General features: G+C 34.7%; 1 protein-coding gene and 1 long non-coding RNA gene across 3 annotated transcripts in view; one reads left to right on the forward strand and one right to left on the reverse strand.

The window, feature by feature from the left end:
- The window catches only part of LOC141417506 (uncharacterized), a 34,896-nt gene extending 15,541 nt beyond the window's left edge, over positions 1-19,355 (forward strand). Inside the window, exons 3-4 of the long non-coding RNA XR_012442135.1 lie at positions 14,999-15,116; positions 18,476-19,355. This is a non-coding gene — a long non-coding RNA (uncharacterized lncRNA). The remainder of the gene's footprint in view (positions 1-14,998; positions 15,117-18,475) is intronic.
- Positions 1-19,359, reverse strand: part of Gpr158 (G protein-coupled receptor 158) — a 452,732-nt gene that overhangs the window by 97,442 nt on the left and 335,931 nt on the right. For both annotated transcript variants that reach the window (XM_074056482.1, XM_074056481.1), the window contains exon 6: positions 8,650-8,718. In XM_074056482.1, the coding sequence (XP_073912583.1) occupies positions 8,650-8,718 (69 nt within the window). The remainder of the gene's footprint in view (positions 1-8,649; positions 8,719-19,359) is intronic.

Below are 19,359 nucleotides of genomic sequence, written 5' to 3' on the forward strand. Positions count from 1 at the left end.
ATTAACTAAAAGGAAATGGAAAATTATTTATGTTCTTGGGTCAACATAAGAAAAATTAAAAATGCATTTTGCCATCAAGGGAGAAAGAGTTCCTGCCATGTTTTGCCCATGAGCAAAGACACTGACCTATAAACTGCAGCAAGGGAATTAGAAACAAACTGATACTTAACTGGCTTTTAGATTTTTTTAACTAGAGAGATAAAATGTTCTGGCTATGACATTGTTTCAGAGGCACCATTTCTTATCTTCCAACTTAAACCATTTTACGGTCAAATTCTCTCTCACTGCTGAAGACATCTCATTAGTTTCTATGAAGGCAATCTGAGGATCACTCATGATGTTCTTAGTCTACTGCCAAATTGTGACATTTCTGCCTCCATATCATCACTGTGTATGCTTCCATTTGGTGCCATTAGGAATTCTCTGCAATTGTGGTTGCTTATTCTCACTCTAAATGTCACAAATTTTGAATTAGTCTCTCCTTATTTATTCCAAAATAATGAGATCCTTAATTTCCTTTACCTCAGAAGTTGACATTTGAACAAAGAGTTAGAGAAGAGGAGAGAGCCCATGGAGCTATGTGGATTAAAAGTGCTGTAGCTTGGTGGCATGCAAGGCCTGTTCCAGGAAGAGCAAGGAAACTAGTATTGTGGCAGCATAGGCAAGACAGAATAGTGATATTTGCGGTAAGAGGTAAAAAAGTATTGAATCATGTAGGATTCTGTACAATATTTCAGCAAATACATGCAGAAGATGAAGTTATCACATGGATATGAGAAGAAGCAAGTTCCAGGCAAAGACAATAGCTAGCACAAGAGCTTTACCATAGAGTGCATGGTATGTTTGGGCAGCAAAATGGTATGCAGATCAGGTAGGCCTATTAGGCCTTTAGGTTTTGTTCTGAATGAAATGGGATATAGCTATTGCATGGTTTTGAGCTGGAGTAACACTATTTTTGTGGGAGTTTTTGCTTTTTGGTTTTGTTTTTGCAGTGCTGTGGATTGAACCCATGGCCTCATGCATTCTAGAAAACTTCTTTACTACCAAGTGACACCCCTCCCCAAAAGTAACACTATCTTAGGTTTAAAAAAAAGATTTCTGGCTTTTGTATTAAGAATAGCATACTGAGGCCATGAGTGGAAAGTAGTGAGATTAGTTAGAAGATCACTGAAATATTGTAATTAATAATGATGATTCAGATCAGGGTGATAACGGTACCACGAAGTGGTTAGATTTTGAATATGTTTGGGAGGTAGAAGCAAAATGGTTTCCTGATGAATTGCATATGAGATGTAGGAGATACAAGAGTCAAGAATGATTCTAAGGCTTTTGACCTAAACAACTGGAAGGATGTTATTGCTGCCAACTAGAACTGGGCAATCTGTTGGTACAGCAGGTTTGATGGTGACAGTGGTAGGATTAGGAATTAAGTCTGAAATGTCTATAAGACTGCAAGTAGAGATTTCAAATAAGTTGACACACAAGGAGATCTGAAATTCAGGAAAGAGATTTGGGCTTCAGATTTTATTTGGAAGTTATTAGCATGCTGAGAGTACACTGACTATGAGGGTGGATGAAATTACCAAAGGAAAAAAGAGCAAAGAGCAGACCCAAAAACTGAGTTACAACTGAACCAAAATGAAGGGAAACAATGACAACTGCTATGTTCTATTTTAAAAGCTCAGCAGGAAGCATTTTTCTAGTCTTGAAAAGGTATTCTATTCATTGGAGTATTGAATTCTAGGACATGGGAGGTCAAAAGAGAAATTAATGACTGTCCTGTAGAAAGTATCATCTCACATTGACAGGAGATTTGGAGACATCTAATCTTTTTGGTGTACCTGTGTGGCACACTAGCCAAGAAAGATAACTAGAGCTAATATGTGGTGAAGGAGGAAGGCAAAATGCCAGATTATGATATAGTCTATGAATCTGGGGTTGCCTGGAATTTAGAAATAAAGGGGTAACTGGCCTTAGCCTGTTCTTCCCAGAGTTATCTACATGTTTCTTCATAAACTAGACACTGAAGTCCTGCCTTATTCAAAAATCCAAAATGAAGGTGCAAACCATACTTCACACCCATTAATATGGCTATCATTCTTTAATGGGAAATAACAAGTGCTGTTGGGGGTGTGGAGAAGTGGAACACTCTGCATTGCTGGTAGATATAAAATGATGCACACTTTGGAAAACAGTTTGGCAGTTTCTTAAAAAGTTAAACACAAGAGTTCCCATGTGATCCAACAAGTCCACTCATAGATATGTACCCAAAAAGTTGTAACCACAGATCAAAACTGACACTTGTACATAAATGTTTTTAGTAGAACACAGCAAAGTCACATAATTCTATGTTGGTCTAGCATGCATTTTGAATTTTTGAATATAGGTTTAACTTTCTAATAGCAGGGCTCATCACCTTGACACAGTTTTTAGCTCTCTGCCTTTTCTTAGTTCCTTGTGTGGTCAATCCAGAAACCTGCCTCATACAACTGCCTCCTGATGACCTCCTTTTGCAATGGCTAGATATAGTCTACTTGATTCACCCCACTAGTCCCACACCCCACATGGACTGCACAGAGATTATAGCATGGGACTGCAATGTCAACTCTCAATCAAAGTATGGGATCATGGAATTCACACCTGCTTGCTCTAAAGCCACCAAGTAGAACTCCCAATGCGAAACGCACTTGGGTAATTCCCAGGACCCCAGTAAAGGCCTCCACAGGTCTCTCCTTTGGGATCCCCACATGCTGGTTGAACTCATTACCCCTGTGACATTCCCTTCAGGCCTTATCAGTGATTATCCCTTTTTCTCTTGTGATCCTGTAGGAAACTGCCTATTTCATGTCTCACCTGTCTGACACACACAGAATGAACTTTTTCCCAAACAAGAATTTCCTAGTGTTTAGTTTGACAGTAATAAAGTAGATACACAAATATATCTTCCAGTATAAACAAGTTTCTTGTGACACAGACTTTGGGTCAGGCACTCAGGCATTAGATAGTACAACAGAATAAAAAAGGTTCAGTGCAAATATCCATGACCATATCCCTTGAAGCCCCACAAGGGCAGGGCCAATGTTCACAGCCACTCTCTGTACGAAGAGAAGTATAACACAGCATATTTATGATAGACAAGAAGTGCCAACAACTCAAATGCCCATCAGTTAATCATAAACAAAATGTGGGCATATACACTCATGTGCAGCATAAGATCTTTTAGTCAATGACAGACCACATATATAATGGTAGCCCCATAAGATTGTATTACTTAGTAATGCCATAGTGTCTTACTTGGTATAAGTATAGTCTATGCTGCTTGTACAATGAAGAATTGCCTAAAACACATTTCTCAAAATGTATCATCTTCATTAGGCAGCACATGACTCTAAAAGTAATAAAATGTTATTTATCCATAAAATGAATGAAATTATGATGCATGCTACAACATGGACAAATCTTGGTAACATTATGCCAAATGAAGTAAGCCAGGGACAAAAGAACAAATATTATTGTATGATTCTACTGACTTAGCTTCTATGTCACTGAAACCAACCTGATATTATGTTGAAACACAAAGTTATCATTTTCATAGGTAAAAGTATTTGCACGTCAGAACTTCAGATGGTTCAAAGGTGATCCATCCACGCTTGTATGAATTTAACATTGAGTGTTAGGACCAATCTTGAGCTAGTGCAAATGATCTCCTGTTCCATCCTCTATGTCCTTCATTTTCTTGAAGACTTAATTGGGTGATTAACCACAGGGTACAACATGGGCCTCCTGGGCTCCCTGTTTAATGCTGTTTGAATGCTTTACTAACACACTCTGTGAAAAGTATCTTCATAATGAAGACAGAGGTAGACCAAGAGTCAAGAATCTGGATTCTATTCTTGGTTTTTCATTATGTTGCTGAGATAACTTAGATGAATGATAAGTTCTCTTGGCCTCTCTTCTTTCATTTGTAAAATAAAGAGCGTGGACAAAGACTAAGTCATGGCTGATGGCCCTTCTGGTTTTAATACTTTGCAGTTTTTTTTATAGGACCTGGGCTGAGCAGGGTGGTAGAGGAACATGAAAATAAGTATTGTTTTTACACATGTGTTGGTGTCCTTTACAGGTACATCACCAATTAAATAAGTAACTAACAGAGGGGCCCACCTTATCAATGGAATTGGTACTTTGGTCAAGGCAATACGATAATGTTTTATTAATTTATAAGATTTTTAATATAATTTAACAAGAAACCTACTTATTTTTCTGAAAGATTTAAACATTTCTTTTGTAAATTATACAAAATTTTTAGGTGATCATGAATAGCAATAATTTGCTCACAAATGTATGGACTCAAATCATGAGACTCTTTTGAGAATCTGTAGGAAAGGTGCTTTAAGTGCTTCAGCTCTCTGTTACCAATTATAACAATGCTAAATTTAGTTAGATTTTGGTTTGTCCTCATCTGCACAATGATGATAATCTCTAATTTGGACTTTCCAATGTAAGTATTGTTATGAAATCGTCTATATTCTAAGATTGCTTAGAAAAGGCAAAAATAACCTTAATTCTTGCAAATCTGGACAACAATATGCAGCATAAAAAGAATAAAAGCTCATTGCATAACACAGTAGAACAGTGAATACTCCCAAAGTCTCCTTCCGTGGAATTAACCAGACCTAAAAACAATTCTATTTTATTCAAGTATATTTTTAAAAACCTGTAAACTACCCCTTCAGTAAAATTTCATGAGCAATTCTGGTATAGTTCACACTAAAAATTCAGACATTAGGTAAGATATTTAGCAAAGAGGAAATTGCTCATACATTAACTGAAATGCTAAGAAACTTAATTTCATGTTTCAGAGCATTTTAGCTTTTGGATTTTCAGATTAAGGATGCTCAAATGGTAATCTATGCAAATATTCCAATTTTTTAAAAAAAATATATGAAATCTGAAATACTTCTGGTTCCAAGCATTTTAGATAAGGAATATTCAACTTGTATTTAGTTGAATATTTAGCTCAACACTGGTCTTCCTTATAGCAAAACTCTAGCCAAAAATTATAAGCTTCTTTTTTGTAAATCCCAGGAAAGCCAGTGTTTCCTGGGTAAATGACTTGAATTAGTCTTCTTTTCAAGAATGTTTCACACATGTACACACATGACAAACACATACTTTCCTATAGGCAAAGACTTCACTATCAGTGATCAAAATAGCATTTCAAAATCCCTCATTCATATAAAATAAAATTTTTCTCCTTCCCAGACTTGATTAATGCTACATTCTAATCTTCTTTGTCCCCTGTATCTCATGCTATATCTATATCTTCACTAAATAATTTAACTCCTTTTGTCTTCACAACATAAACACTAATCTAATTAAAAACCAAGATACAGAGTATTAACTTGAGAGCTATACATTAGTATACAGTTACAAAAAACGCTTATGTTGTGAAAGATGAAACTGACAGCTAATTATACAAGAAGCCAGCATGATGAGCACCCCTGATGTTTCTGACAGGTAGACTTTGCTGCTTCCTTTCTTGGATTCTTCCTCCCAAATATGTTAGGATTATCAAGAAGTCTTGTTTTTATTTTTTTTAACTGCCAATTCTATCCCTTCTTTTTCTCTGTATCTGATTTCATCACAAGTACAAGTCCATCAAATGTCTTTCAAAATTGGATTTGTCAATGAAGGGACACCTAATAACTGCCTTGAATATTTAACAGTCTGACATTTACTCTGCTTTCAAAGGTGGTACTTTTCTATATACTTCTATTTGAAAGACTTTGTAATTCTTATAAGATTATAGGCTCACATACACTAATATGACTACCTTATTTGAATAAGTATGAATCTTATAAGTAAAAATGAGCCAAGTTCTGCTAACACCCCAAAATAACATTAAAAAGTGTTTTGTTGCATAATGGTAGACACTATATAAAACAATATGAATATGGGCCATTGTTCTTCATCTTCCACAACCAAGCAGATGCTTTGGAGGCTGCTTCGACACAATTGATCCACTAGTTGAGGGGAGAGAGAGTGTTTATTTAAGAACTGTGAGAAGGTCTGGTAGCTGGGGAGCAGACTGAGGAGAAAAGCAGAATCAGGTGAAGGTGGGAAGGGAGGAAAAACCATGTTACATCTAGCCCCATAAGCCACATGAAGACTTTTTTCACTTTTATTCTGAAAATACCTAGAAACCACCAACGGACTAGATTTGTTATTTTTAAAGATCTCTCTAGTGGCTGGGTACAAAACGGATCTAAAAATAACAAGAGTTTCAGGAAAAAGGATAATGGCAGTTGAGATTAGTGAATATTTGTCAGATTAGTTAGGTCACTGCAGATCTTTCACTTCCTTATCAGGTGATTTTAGTTAAATACCTGCCTGGTAGTTCGGTGGTAAAGATTAAATGTTATGATGCATGCCATGACATTTATATAGGAAGACTACCAAGCACAAGAAACAGTCTTTATACTACTGCATTGTTTCTATTATTAATTACTATACACAAGTCTATGACAGTAAATTAGAAAAATTAACTTATGGGGACAATTACATGTAAAAATAAAAACTTGTTTTCATAGTTTATTTGGGATGCAGTATCAAAATACCTGAGACTAAGCAATTTATAAAGAACAGAAATTTATTTCTCACAGTTCTGGAGGCTGGAAAGTCCAAATCAAGGACTGGTACCTGATGTCTGGTGACGGCCTTCTTGGTGTACCTTCTAGAGTGGATGGCAATGGCAGAAGGGCAAAAGGACCAAACTTCCTCTATTGTGCTTTTTTAATAATTACTTTAATCCTTTTATGAAGACAGGGCTCTTGGGACCCAAACACCTCCCCAAAGGCTCTACCTCCCAATACTCTTGCACTGGGAATGAAGCTTCTGACATATAAACTTGGATGGACACATTCAGACCATAGCACTAACTATAACTAAGTATACTTCTGTTTTAAAGAGAAATAGAAAATGTTGCTTGAGACCTGAATAGGTTACCAATACTTGATGTAGACACTGAGAGAAAGAAAAGGATTAGAAAACGAAGTGATGGAGAGAGCAGGGTCCAAATCTTGCTTGGATTTACAGGATATTGTAAGAATTTTGACTTTTACCACTTTAAGTAAAATGAGGAATCTTTTAAAGATTTTGAGAAGAGTGATATGGGTCTAATTTTGTTGTTAAAACTGGATGATGTTTCAAAAGTAGATAGGTTGAAAGGGACAAGCACAGAAGAAGAGGGGCCAACAAGAGATCATAGTAATAATCCATGGAATACTGCTCTTGGTTATGCAAAGGATGTATCAGTGAACATGGTGGGAACTGGTTGGACTCTTGTTTCATTTTGAAAAGTTTTCTGCTGGATGTGAAAGGAGAGGTGTCAAAAATGACTCCCAGGATTTTATACTGAGTAACTAGAAGAATAGCATTGATGAATGGAAACTTGGAGACTGAATTTGAGGAAGATATCAGTTACTCAGATAAAAACATGATAGGGAATTCTTTTGGGAGAAGGTATCAAGTTAAACAGTTGAATATGAATTTGGAGTTCAGGAAAAACGTTTGACCAGAGATACAGATGCAACAGTCATTGCATATAAGTAGTAGTATTTAAAGCTGTGAGGCTGATGAGATCAATGAGAATATACTTTAAGAAAAACTATGAAGATGAAGCTTTGAGGCACTCAAGTATTCAGGTGGGAGAGAAGATGAAGAATCAGCAAAAGCTGAGCTGGCACAGCAAGTGAGGTAAGAGGACACAGCCCTACCTTCTCCAACAGCTACTCATCTTTCAGATCTCTGTGTCATGGATATATCTTATTCCCTAGACTTGGTCAGGTGTCTTCCCCATGTGCCTCCACAGCATCCTGCTCTCACTACTCTCTTAGCATTTGCCATACTGTATTACAGTTGTCTGTACTGACTCATTTCTTCCTGTAAACTATAAGTTTCTTGAGGGAAGAAATCAAGTTTATCTTGCATACAGAGTTTTCCTAGAAATTACCATGATGCTTAGCACACAATAACTGTAGAAAAGCTGATTAAACTTAATTAGTAAATTGGTATTTATCTTCTTAGTACAGACATGGTATGAGTATGATGAAATGATTATGTAAGGTACTGCTACCGCACCTATATCTATTTCATTACAGTTATTTTTCATTAAATTTATTTTTATCTTTATCTTTTTGTTGGCAGTACTGAGTTTGAACTCAGGACCTCACAATTGCTAGGCAGGTGTTCTACCACTTGAACCACTCCACCAGCTATGTTTATTTTTTTCATAGGGAATTTTTCAGCATTACCTTGTTGGTAAGTGGAAAGAAGGAAATTAACACTAATTTGTGTATATTAAACATACAACCAACTATGGCTTTCATATATTATCTTAAACATTTAATCTTTCTCACAAACTTGGAAAGAAAGTTTAAGTCCATTTTAACAAAGGAAATCAAACTTTAGAAATGGTAACTTGTCTAGGGTCACCCAAATGGTAAGAGTGAGGATTTAGATTTTTGTGAAGCCTTTAGTGCATGCACACATACACACACACACACACATACACACACACACACGCTACACATACAACACTGCAAAGAAAAAGATAAATGGCTAAATTTAAAATACAATGATGTTACTTACTGGAAAATATAGGAGCAGAGACCCAAAAAGGATTGTTTCCAACAGGATAAGGCCCGATGCCCTTATGCTCTAAAAAACAAAACAAAAAATGTCATTGTTAACTTACAGTTCTGGGCATGGAAGAACTTATGCTATTATGAAAATGCTTCAACCACTAGAAACAGCATTCTTTGATGAAAATAAAGTAAGTAGAAAATGTCTGGTATGCAGATGGGTAAGCAAGTGAAAGATGCAGAACAACTGACTACAAAGGTACTGATAGATTTAATGATATTGCCAGTGGCTTCATAGGGTTTCATTCTCTGAACTTTGAACTAAACAGTGTGAGAAGCTAAGAACTACCTTGAAGATTCATTCAACCATTCACAGACATAGATTTATCCATATCTCTGAGATAATCACCACTCATGCATATTGAATGCTATCCTTAAACCATTTCATAAATACCTGTAGGATGGTTTTGGTGGATCAAACAAGCACATTTATAAGTTACTGGAGTCTCAATGATGTATCTCCCACCATGCCAAATTATAATCCACCAAACTCATTAACATAACTTTACTACGTAAATAATGCGAATCACATTAAATATAGCAGTATCTCACCTGGTCTACCAACTTAAATGCTATCTATCTGTCAATCAAAATTCAAAAGATTAAGCTAATTTTCAAATAAATTTTCTCAATAGGTTGCTGAGCACGAATGTATATGATGACCTTAAAACATTTTGTTAGACTCAAAAATAACATCTTCCTGCAACAATGATGGCTAGAGTTGAGACCAGAAATAAAAGACCAAAATTTAATCTTATCATCTCGTGGTAAATTTTGCTTCCGTGAGTCCAAATGTCAACATGGGGAAAATCTACTGATTAAGATTATGCAAAATAAGTCTAAATAAATAAAATAAGTCTAAATAAATAAGTCTACAATAAGTCTAAAGGCTTTATTTAATATCCACCTAAGTTTTTATTCAGTACCTACTATATGAGGTCAAATTATCAATCAGTATATTTATGATACTTCAGATAAATACAAAGATGGAAAATTACCATTGAGTTTGACTCTTTGGGTTAGAGCCCATCAAGCCTAATAAATATAATTACAGAGTTTTATGATAGAGGGGAGCATATTTTATCTCACTCAGTTTCCATCCGACTTACCTCACTTCTTATAGTTTCAGGTCTGATATACAACTGTTAAAGACAGATATCAAACCAGCAGAACAAAGAAAAGACTAATAATATTATACTGTTTTATCAAATTATGTCAAAGTCAATATCTAAATTCCTTAATCCTGGGATGCAAAGTGTAGAGGCATAAGATGGTGTTGACATGAGGAGATGTGCCTAGGATGCAACTGCCCAGAGAAAGCTAGGTCACTGGAAGTAATAAAAAGATCAGAATGCTGAAGGCTGGATTTTTAAAAATAATTAAAATTGTTTCTTATCATTTCCCTGACTTCAGGAACTAGCTACTTCATTTATATTTTTTAAACATTTTAACCTCTGGGGAAATTAATGTTTATCTTATTAAAATGAAGAAGCTATTTTTGATCATTGCCAATTTCTTCTGATTCCAGCATTTAAACAACTTCTTTCTATTACAAAGGAAACCTCTGAGCATGAAGACATTTTACACAGTTGGACCTCAGAATCTATGATGACAGCAGTAACAATATATTTTGAAATGCACAAAATAGGTCTGGATGATAAACCAAAATTCTACAAATCTATATTATTTGCAAAAAAAATAAGCTAACCATTTTGGTAAAAGAACAGTCTCATGAGGTACACTTTTCTTTAAAATTTTTTATTTCTATAGAGAAATCCAAAGAGAGACTTCCAATGAAACTGATAAACACCAAGTACAATTACACAATATAGATGGGAAATGGCAGTTAAGGTTATTTCCTCAAAGTGGCAAATGAGACAGAAGGAAGGGCCCCTGAAAAGTTCCATTATGAACTCCTTGTGACCTCAAAGGGTGGAAGAAGGAAAGGCAGGGCAGAGAGGATCAGGACTAACCAATCAGAACACTGTAGGAACAGCAAACAAAATGCTTTCTGCACACTTAATTAGCATAGAGAGTGAGCTAAGCCCTGGGGAGAATGGATAAAAACCTCAGATCATGTAATTTCTTGAGCACTCTCTCTCAGGACTCACCTCTCCCCCAACTCTAGGGGCTCTACTCCTCTACTCTTTCACTTTACACTTTTCTACCTCAATAAACTCTCCTACTTTACACTTTAAAAAAAAGTCTCAACATTGAGAAGTATAGAGGCACTATTTTTAAAAAATTTGAACAATTACATAAAATGGTTTTGAGAACAGATTACATTCCGTTTGAAAGATAGCACACTGTTATCTTAAGAAGGTCTGTGATATATATTAAAAACTGAGGCAGATTTAGAGAAATTTGTCAAGGAATAATTTCCCAAAATGTGGTCAATTAAAATCGATTTTAGTTTTTCATAAGAATTTTCAGTAATAAAAAAGGCACCAAGACAGAGACTCCAAAAGTGCAATATATGTAATTTACAGAATTATAAATTCAAGGACCAAACCACATGGACTTTATGTCTCGATGGTTTGAAATCTTGGTATTCATTGATTATTAGTGTGACCCTGGGCAAGTTGTCATACTTTCTAAGATTTGGTTTCTTTACTTATAAAATGGGTATTCTAGTGCCCAGCTTACTGTCCTGCTGCAAAGATAAGCAGTAATACTGTGGGGACAGAGCAGGCACTCAGAGAGTGGGAGTTCCTCAAGGATTTTTCACGTGAAGATAGAGGAGGTGAAGTGAACAGAGAGTCACTCAGAGCTGCTGAGTGAGACTCAGGAAGATGTCTGTTTTCCATAGCTGTTGCTTCCCTAGTCAAGGTGCCCATTTCCTCTGGACACCCAAGCTGATCTTCAGTGATTTTTTTTCTTACCCCAAATAAAAATAACAGAGTGATGTGGAATAATATAACAGCAAACCATATAACACACAAAAATATTTTAACATAAATGAATTAAGGGTTTGATTCAGCTGTTAAAAAAATTTGCTAGTCAATTTAAAATTCCTGAGAGTTTTATATAAAACACTAAAGAAAATTGCCATATTGCTTTAACTAGATGTTAGTTCTCACTTCTAAAACTTTACAAGAAAACCCATTTTTTCATATGACATGATAATTTATAGTTGAGTTTAAGCTTACCTTTTGGAAAGGTAAGTTCATGCAAAAATAAAATCCAGAGTGGCATATATATGATTCCATATTTTTTAAAATAGAGCAGAAAAATAAAGAATAAGAAATCAAAAAGATAAAAACGTTAAAAAGAGGAAGAGTAAAAATCATGATTCATGTGCATGTGAAATTAGACATTAACAGGTCATTCATTGTTAATTGTTAATTCTAGGCAGAAACTTTCTGTGGTTATTATTTGGCAGAATTAACACAAGCTGTCACTTTGCTTTGTTTCAAATATTGTGCACACTTAAAGGTATCCCCTCTCAGACTCATTTCATGTTCTGAGTCAAAAGTTATGATCCACTACAGTTGCAGAAATGCAGAATAACTTGGATATAAGAGAGCAATTGTTTTGGATAGCCTTCACTTAGCTATATCCCTTGTGCTTCCGTCCAAAGCAACTTATCACCCAAACAACTCCCATCAGTCTTCTTTCTACGCTCAGCCCCCTTTTCCTCTATCATGCTGCTAGAATGCATTCTTCAACTATGAAGGACCATGTCCAATTTGTCCTCATTTTTCCATGGCTTCACTGCAAAAATATGCAAATTTAACTGCTAATTCTCTGTAATCTATTTGCAACCTTCAATTCCCTTTTTCCTTTAATATTACTTTAAAAAGTAACCCTTACTTTACATAGTGGAAATAAGTTCTATGAGTGTCAAAAATGCATACAGAAATGAAAGGTCAAGACTAAAATATCATATAAAGATATTGTTCCTTGGTAAGGATTACTATATATCCCTAAAGAAGTGGCATTGAAATTACTGATGCACATTACATTATATGCTTAGCTTTCTATTATCCATTAAAAGCAATTGATAACAACAGATACATTTTTCAAATAAAAGGTGATCAGTGAAAGAACAAATTCCTCCTCATGCAAAAATCCTAGTGGAATGAGCATAATTAAAATACAAAATAAAACTTAAAAGTTTTTAATATGACATAAATGAGATAAAACACTTTGATCACTGTTTCAAAATACTCACTCTTTGCTACAATGGGGTGAACTAAATCTTTTTTTAACATAAATGTATTTTATAGCAAGAAATTCAAGAGATTTCACAAATCATTACTCATTTTCATCTGATTGCTAAGTAGCAACAGATGTAAATTATTTTTCTTTATTGATGAACTTTGTTTAATCTCAGAAGTTTTTTTTTAAATTTGGCATGTTGAAAACTATCATCTTAGAGGAATCTACTTTAAAATGTTAACACTCATACCTTAGCAATAAAGCTTATCACAAAAGTGAATTATAAAGGATGTAGGAAAACAAACGTTATTTCCATGCAAAAATGACGAAGACAGAAATTCCAAACTCAATCTCTAAAGTAAGTAGCTTAAACATTTCTGTATTGTGTAGAGGAAGATGGATTCTAATTTGCCTAAAACATGGAAGCATGCAGAGCCAAATGGACCTTATGTAATTTAGTCCATATTGAGTACATCATTTCTAAAGCTATTTGTCAAAAGACAGCGAAAAGGAGGACAGAATATAAATTAGCTAACATCCTGTTTAGATTTTTGTTGTCAATTATAGAGATTTGTTTCACTAAATTCTCCTGTTTCAGTTAGTCTTTATGCTTACCAGAAAATTATAATGTTGCAATTAAATATCTGATATTTTAAACTTTTATACATTATGTCATTAGCATGACTCAGGAATGGTTTTCAAATAATTAATTCATAAGTTTTAACTAGCTAATAAATGCTAAGCCTTACATACAGAATCCAAAAAGGTCACACTAACTGATGGATGTTTTAGTTTTCTTCCTTCTCTGTGATAGATCCTTTGTTAAATACATTATTTTATGCATTAGGATTAGACTGTCAACTCAAAAATAAAAACACAAGAGAAATAAGTATACAAAGATATTTGATGGCATTGAAATTTGATATTATATAATTAAGACAACATTAAAAACCAAAAACTACAAAAAAAACCCTTTTACAAGGTAATTGCTTTAAAAAACCAATTTAAACTCTATAGTAAACCAGTTTTCTGAAAGTCATAAGCTTTTTTAAAGCCTGCTAGATGAATGCCTCTCTCCTTCTGCCTAAATATATATCTATATACATAGGTATATATAGATATCTTTAGCCATAATCTCTTTCTGAATCTCTATACTCATAGTTTCACTTGCCTGTAAGATATTTCCACCTTAAAAACCCATAGGCACCTCAAACTGAAATGTCAAAGCTTAAATTTTTCCAATCACTTTTCTATTCAGGTTCCTTGTCCTCATTAAGTGTAACCATTTTTAACCTGTATTATTGTCAGTCTATATCTGAAACATATACTTGTAGGATAGAAATGAAAGAAAATGGGTCTTATGAAATACTCATAGTTTTCATTTAATTCAGAACTCCTAACATTTTTTGGACCGACTACTAAATAAGTGAATGAGTGATTGACTAAATGGTTAAACAGAAAAAAAATTACATGCATTTTGATTCATATTCAAGGCAAGAGTAAATTCTTCATTTTTAATACATAAACTCCTCTGTGATTCAGTGAATAAGTTAAAGTCTTAAGAAGAGGAGGAAAACATAAGCAAAGGAAGATGGAAGGAAGGAGAAGAAACTATATCCAGCTTAGTGTACTATTACTTCATGGTTTCACGGGGATAAAATAATGTGTGAGACAGACAGGGTTGATGAACACAAAACTGGACCCAGGCACAAATGCAGTCACTGTCCTCTTGACCTTCTCACCGATGCCTTACCCTGTACTATTTGTACCCTCCTACCTAATGAGACAGCTAATACCATGATTCCACCTTTTCCGTAATTCCATCAAGGTCTGTCCTCTTCAAGTAAGACACTTACATCAAAGCCTTTCCTCCTAAATCCAACTTTCACTTTTTCTCATGCCTTCATTTTATCTATCTGTTATAAATTAAAAGAATAAATTCTCCCTTATAATGAAAGGGTGTTAGTGATTGGTAATAATTTAATGGTTGCTTTCCCAGGTACAACTTGGAAGACAAATTGGCCAATTAGCTTAAAATCTAAAGGTAAAATATTTAGCTCTTAAAGTTAGAGCATGAGATATTATGCAGTGTGCCTTCTTTGTCCCCATGTATTACTGCATCTCTTTCCTTTCAGACTACTCCCATAAGGAAGCTAACCAAGATATCTACATTTAATCAGAAACTGGGATAACATCTTCCTCATCATGTGTTGAAGATAATAGTTAAGAAACAAACTTTCATATTTCAAAAAGGTATTTCATTTTTCATTTTGCATTTAAGCTTCTTCATAAATAAGTGAATTCAGTAACATTGTAGTATATAAGATCAGCATACAAAATCAATTGTTTCTATATATTAATGACAGAGTATCCAAAAGAGAAATTAAGAAAACTTCATTTTCAATAACATCAAAACAATAAAATACTTAGGAATAAATCTAATCAAGATGGTTGAAAGCCATGATATTAATTACAAAAAAACTGAAGAAGACAAAAATAAATGGGAAGAGACCCCATGTTCACAGACTGGAATAATATTGTTAAAGCCTACACTACTAAAGCAATCTATAGATTCAATGCAATCCCTATTAAAATCTGAATGGCATTTTCACAGAAATTGAAAAAATGTCTTAAAATTCACATGGAATCACAAAAGGGCTACAAATAGTCAAATAAATAACTTGATTAAAAATGGTGAAGAATCTGAATGGATATTTCTCCACAGACAGTCAACTAATAAATGAAAAGGTGCTCAACATCAATAATCATCAGAGAAATGAAAAAAAAAATTAAACCATAATGAAATATCACCTCTCACCTATTAGAATGAATATTATCAAAAAGACAAGAGATAACAAGTATTGGAGAAGATATGGAGAAAAGGGACAATTGCACACTATTGGTGGGAATGCACATTAAAACCACACAGTGTGGAGGTTCGTCAAAGACTTAAAAAGGGAATTACTATATGATGTAGCAACCTCACTTCTGAGAAGATCCAAAAGAAATGAAATCAGTACATCAAAGACAATATCTGCACTCCCATGTTCACTGCAGCATTATTCACAATAGCCAAGATTTAAAATCGATCTAAGTGTCCATACAAGGAATGATAAAGAGAGTAGGAGGGTGATTACCAGGGAGTGGGAGTGGAGGAAATGGGGAGATATTGAACAAAGAAGGCAAATTGCAGTTACAAGATGAGCAAGTTCCTAGATCTAATGTACAGCATGGGTGGCAGTGGATGTGATAATTAATTTGATGCCAATGTATGCCAAATCATTACACTGTACACCTTGAATGTATACAATCTTTGTCAATTAAATATTTTAAAATAAAAAGAATATAGTCATTTGTGCCACAGTAAGCCCCCAAAGCCTTTGTTGAGGGCAAATTAATTGAGTAGATGTGTTTTCCTTTACTCATTTCTTTCTTTGAAGCAACACTTTGTTTAATGAGGAAGTTTCCTTTGAAATCAGCTTTTGATTTGTTAAGTATCATGACATGCCAAGTGGGTGTCACTTCAAGGCCCAAAAGAATAGTTCTCTTTAACTCCATGAATACACTCCAGTTACTGAAGTTTTAATTTTTTAGTCACATTTTTAATACCATGAAAGAAATAGAAATATATAAATTCCAGTAATAAAAGAGCTGACTTTAGGGAAAAGGTAAGTAAATCCAGGGAAAGGGTAGTTAAATTCTGTACTGGGTTGAACAGAGAGATCCATCTTTGCAACTTCACCCATTCAACATTTTTCCCCAATTGAAAATACATTCTCACTTTAACAAAGTTAATAAGCATGGTAATGAGTAACAACAGGAACATCAGTGACGATGATAGCTGCATTTTTGTAAAAGCCATTATTTTAAGCACTTCACATTTATTAACCCTAACAAAAACATTCACTTACCACCATAAAAATAGGCAGTATTATCATCCCTACTTTATAAATCAGGAGCCTGAGGTTTAGAGAGGTTAAAAAATTGCCAAGGAAATTGACAGAACTCATACATATGACTCAGTAGTATTACTCAACTTTGCCCCTGAACTTGGAAAATCCAATTTTGTAAAGCTGTCACTCAAAAGATCATCTGGAGAGGGCTCTTAAAGCAGCTTTTGCTAACCACTCTCTGAAATAAAGGGCAGATATGAAATAGGAAGCCACAACCCTGCTGTAAACAGGAAATTCAAGGCAGAAATATAAACAGAAGCAGAAATGTGAGAAAATGTTCACCCTCACAAGTAATTAGGAAATGTAAATTAAAATTATAGTACAGTTGTCTTTTAGTATCTTCAGGGAATTGGTTCTAAGACCCACCATGGATACCAAAATCTATGAATGCTCAAGTCCCTAATATAAAATGGTATAATATTTGCATATAACTTGTGCATATTCCCTGTACACATTAAGTCGCTTCTATATTACTTATAATACATAATACAATGTAAATAATATATAAAACTGTTTTTCATAGGAAAAACAAGAAAAAACTCTATGCATATTCAGTACTGACACAATTTTTAAAGTCTTTTCCATCTGCAGGTGATTGAAACTATAGAAACAGAACTCATAGGTAGAATAGGTTGACACTGTATTTTGATTTTAACCTACTACATTGAAAAAAATTTAAAAACTGATTATCAATCACTGGTTAGTATGGTAAGAAATGGCAAATTCATACTGACAGAAATACAAATTAGTGAAGACATTGGGAAGTTAATTTTGAGTATCTATTGATGTTTAAAATATACAATTGTTTGTGCCCGCAACTCCACTTCCTGAGGGTTTATCATAAAGCTCTATTTGTATGTTTGCTGAGAAACATAAGTACATGAATGTTTACTCAAACTCCAGTCTTACAGTATCTGCTGGAAAAGCAGAAAACATAAATTATGGCTCATCCATATGATGTAATATTTTACAGCTATTTGAATAATATGAAAAACACCTGCAAAGTCAGAAAGAGTTCTACGAACTTTGAGAATTAAGTTTTTAAAAGATTTGTTAGTGGATGAGCATGGTATGAGTGCACATGCATGTATCTAACCCTTGATTGTAGAAATCTCTTGGAAAGATAGTGGGAGTGAACAGGGAAGCTTTCACTTACAGCTTTCCATTTTTCTTCTTGTGTTAATTTTGTGCAATAACAATGTATTCATTTTTATATGAGTAACAATCAACTAACAACTTTTTTACCAAAAAATGAAGAAGGAAGAGAAGGGTAATGGAAGGAGACAGACAATCTCAGTTTAGGTAAAAAAAAAAATAGAATCCTTTTACAAGAGACTTAACTACAAGTTTTAAGAGGAGAAGTACTTAAAATTGGTGCTGGTAAGTCATAAGCATTTAAGAAATATTTATATAAGAAGGAGGAAGACATGTGAGTGATGAGAAAGGAAATGTGGAAAAAGCAAAGTCTATAGCAAATAGACCCCAGATAGTGGGGGTGATCTAACCAATGTATGATGTAAGGTTATTCAGAACTGGCACAATGAATCCCCCTGTAAAATGATACATGCTAATAAAAATGAAAAAAAAAATCCCTGAATACATGAGCAAGCCTTGCCCAACATGGACTCTGCTTGCTCCTCATTCCCTTTTTCCTCCTAGGTGATAGCTAACCTGGTCATGCTTCAATTCTACACATGCTATGCTCCTCAGCTTAACCAACAGCAGTTGTTGGCGAGGATGTGGGAAAAAGGAGCCCTGGGACACGGCTGGTGGGAATGCAAGCTGGTGCAACCACTCTGGAAAAAAATATGGAGGCTTCTTAAAAATCTAAACATAGACCTGCCATATGATCCAGCAACCCCACTCCTGGGGATATACCCAAAGGAATGTGATACAGGTTACTCCAGAGGCACCTGCACACCCATGTTTACTGCAGCACTATTCACAATAGCCAAGTTATGGAACCAACCAAGATGCCCCACTACTGACGAATGGATCAGGAAAATGTGGTATCTATACACAATGGAATTTTACTCAGCCATGAAGAAGAATGAAATCTTATCATTTGCAGGTAAATGGATGGAACTGGAGAACATCATTCTGAGCGAGGTTAGCCAAGCTCAGAAGACCAAAAATCGTATGTTCTTCCTCATATGTGGACTTTAGATCTAGGGCAAAGGCAGCAATGTGGTTGGACTTGGATCACATGACAAGGGGAGAGCACATATGGGAGACATAGGAATAGGTAGAAAACCCAAAACGTGAAAGCGTTTGATGTCCCCACTCCAGAGGAACTAATATAGAAACCTTAAAGCGACAGAGGTTAACATGAGGAGTGGATCAGGAACCAGTGTAAAGATCAGTTAGAGTTGAATCAACATGGATCGTAACCCATGTGTACATGAAAGCAATGCTAAGAATCTTTCTGTATAGCTATCCTTAACTCAACTAGCAAAAATGCTTTGTCTTCCTTATTATGCTTATGTATTTTCTTCAACAAAATTAGAGATAAGGGCAGAACACATTCTGCCTGGAAGTGAGGG

The sequence above is a fragment of the Castor canadensis genome, chromosome 15, assembly GCF_047511655.1.
Source record: "Castor canadensis chromosome 15, mCasCan1.hap1v2, whole genome shotgun sequence".
NCBI classification, from domain to species: Eukaryota; Metazoa; Chordata; class Mammalia; order Rodentia; family Castoridae; genus Castor; species Castor canadensis.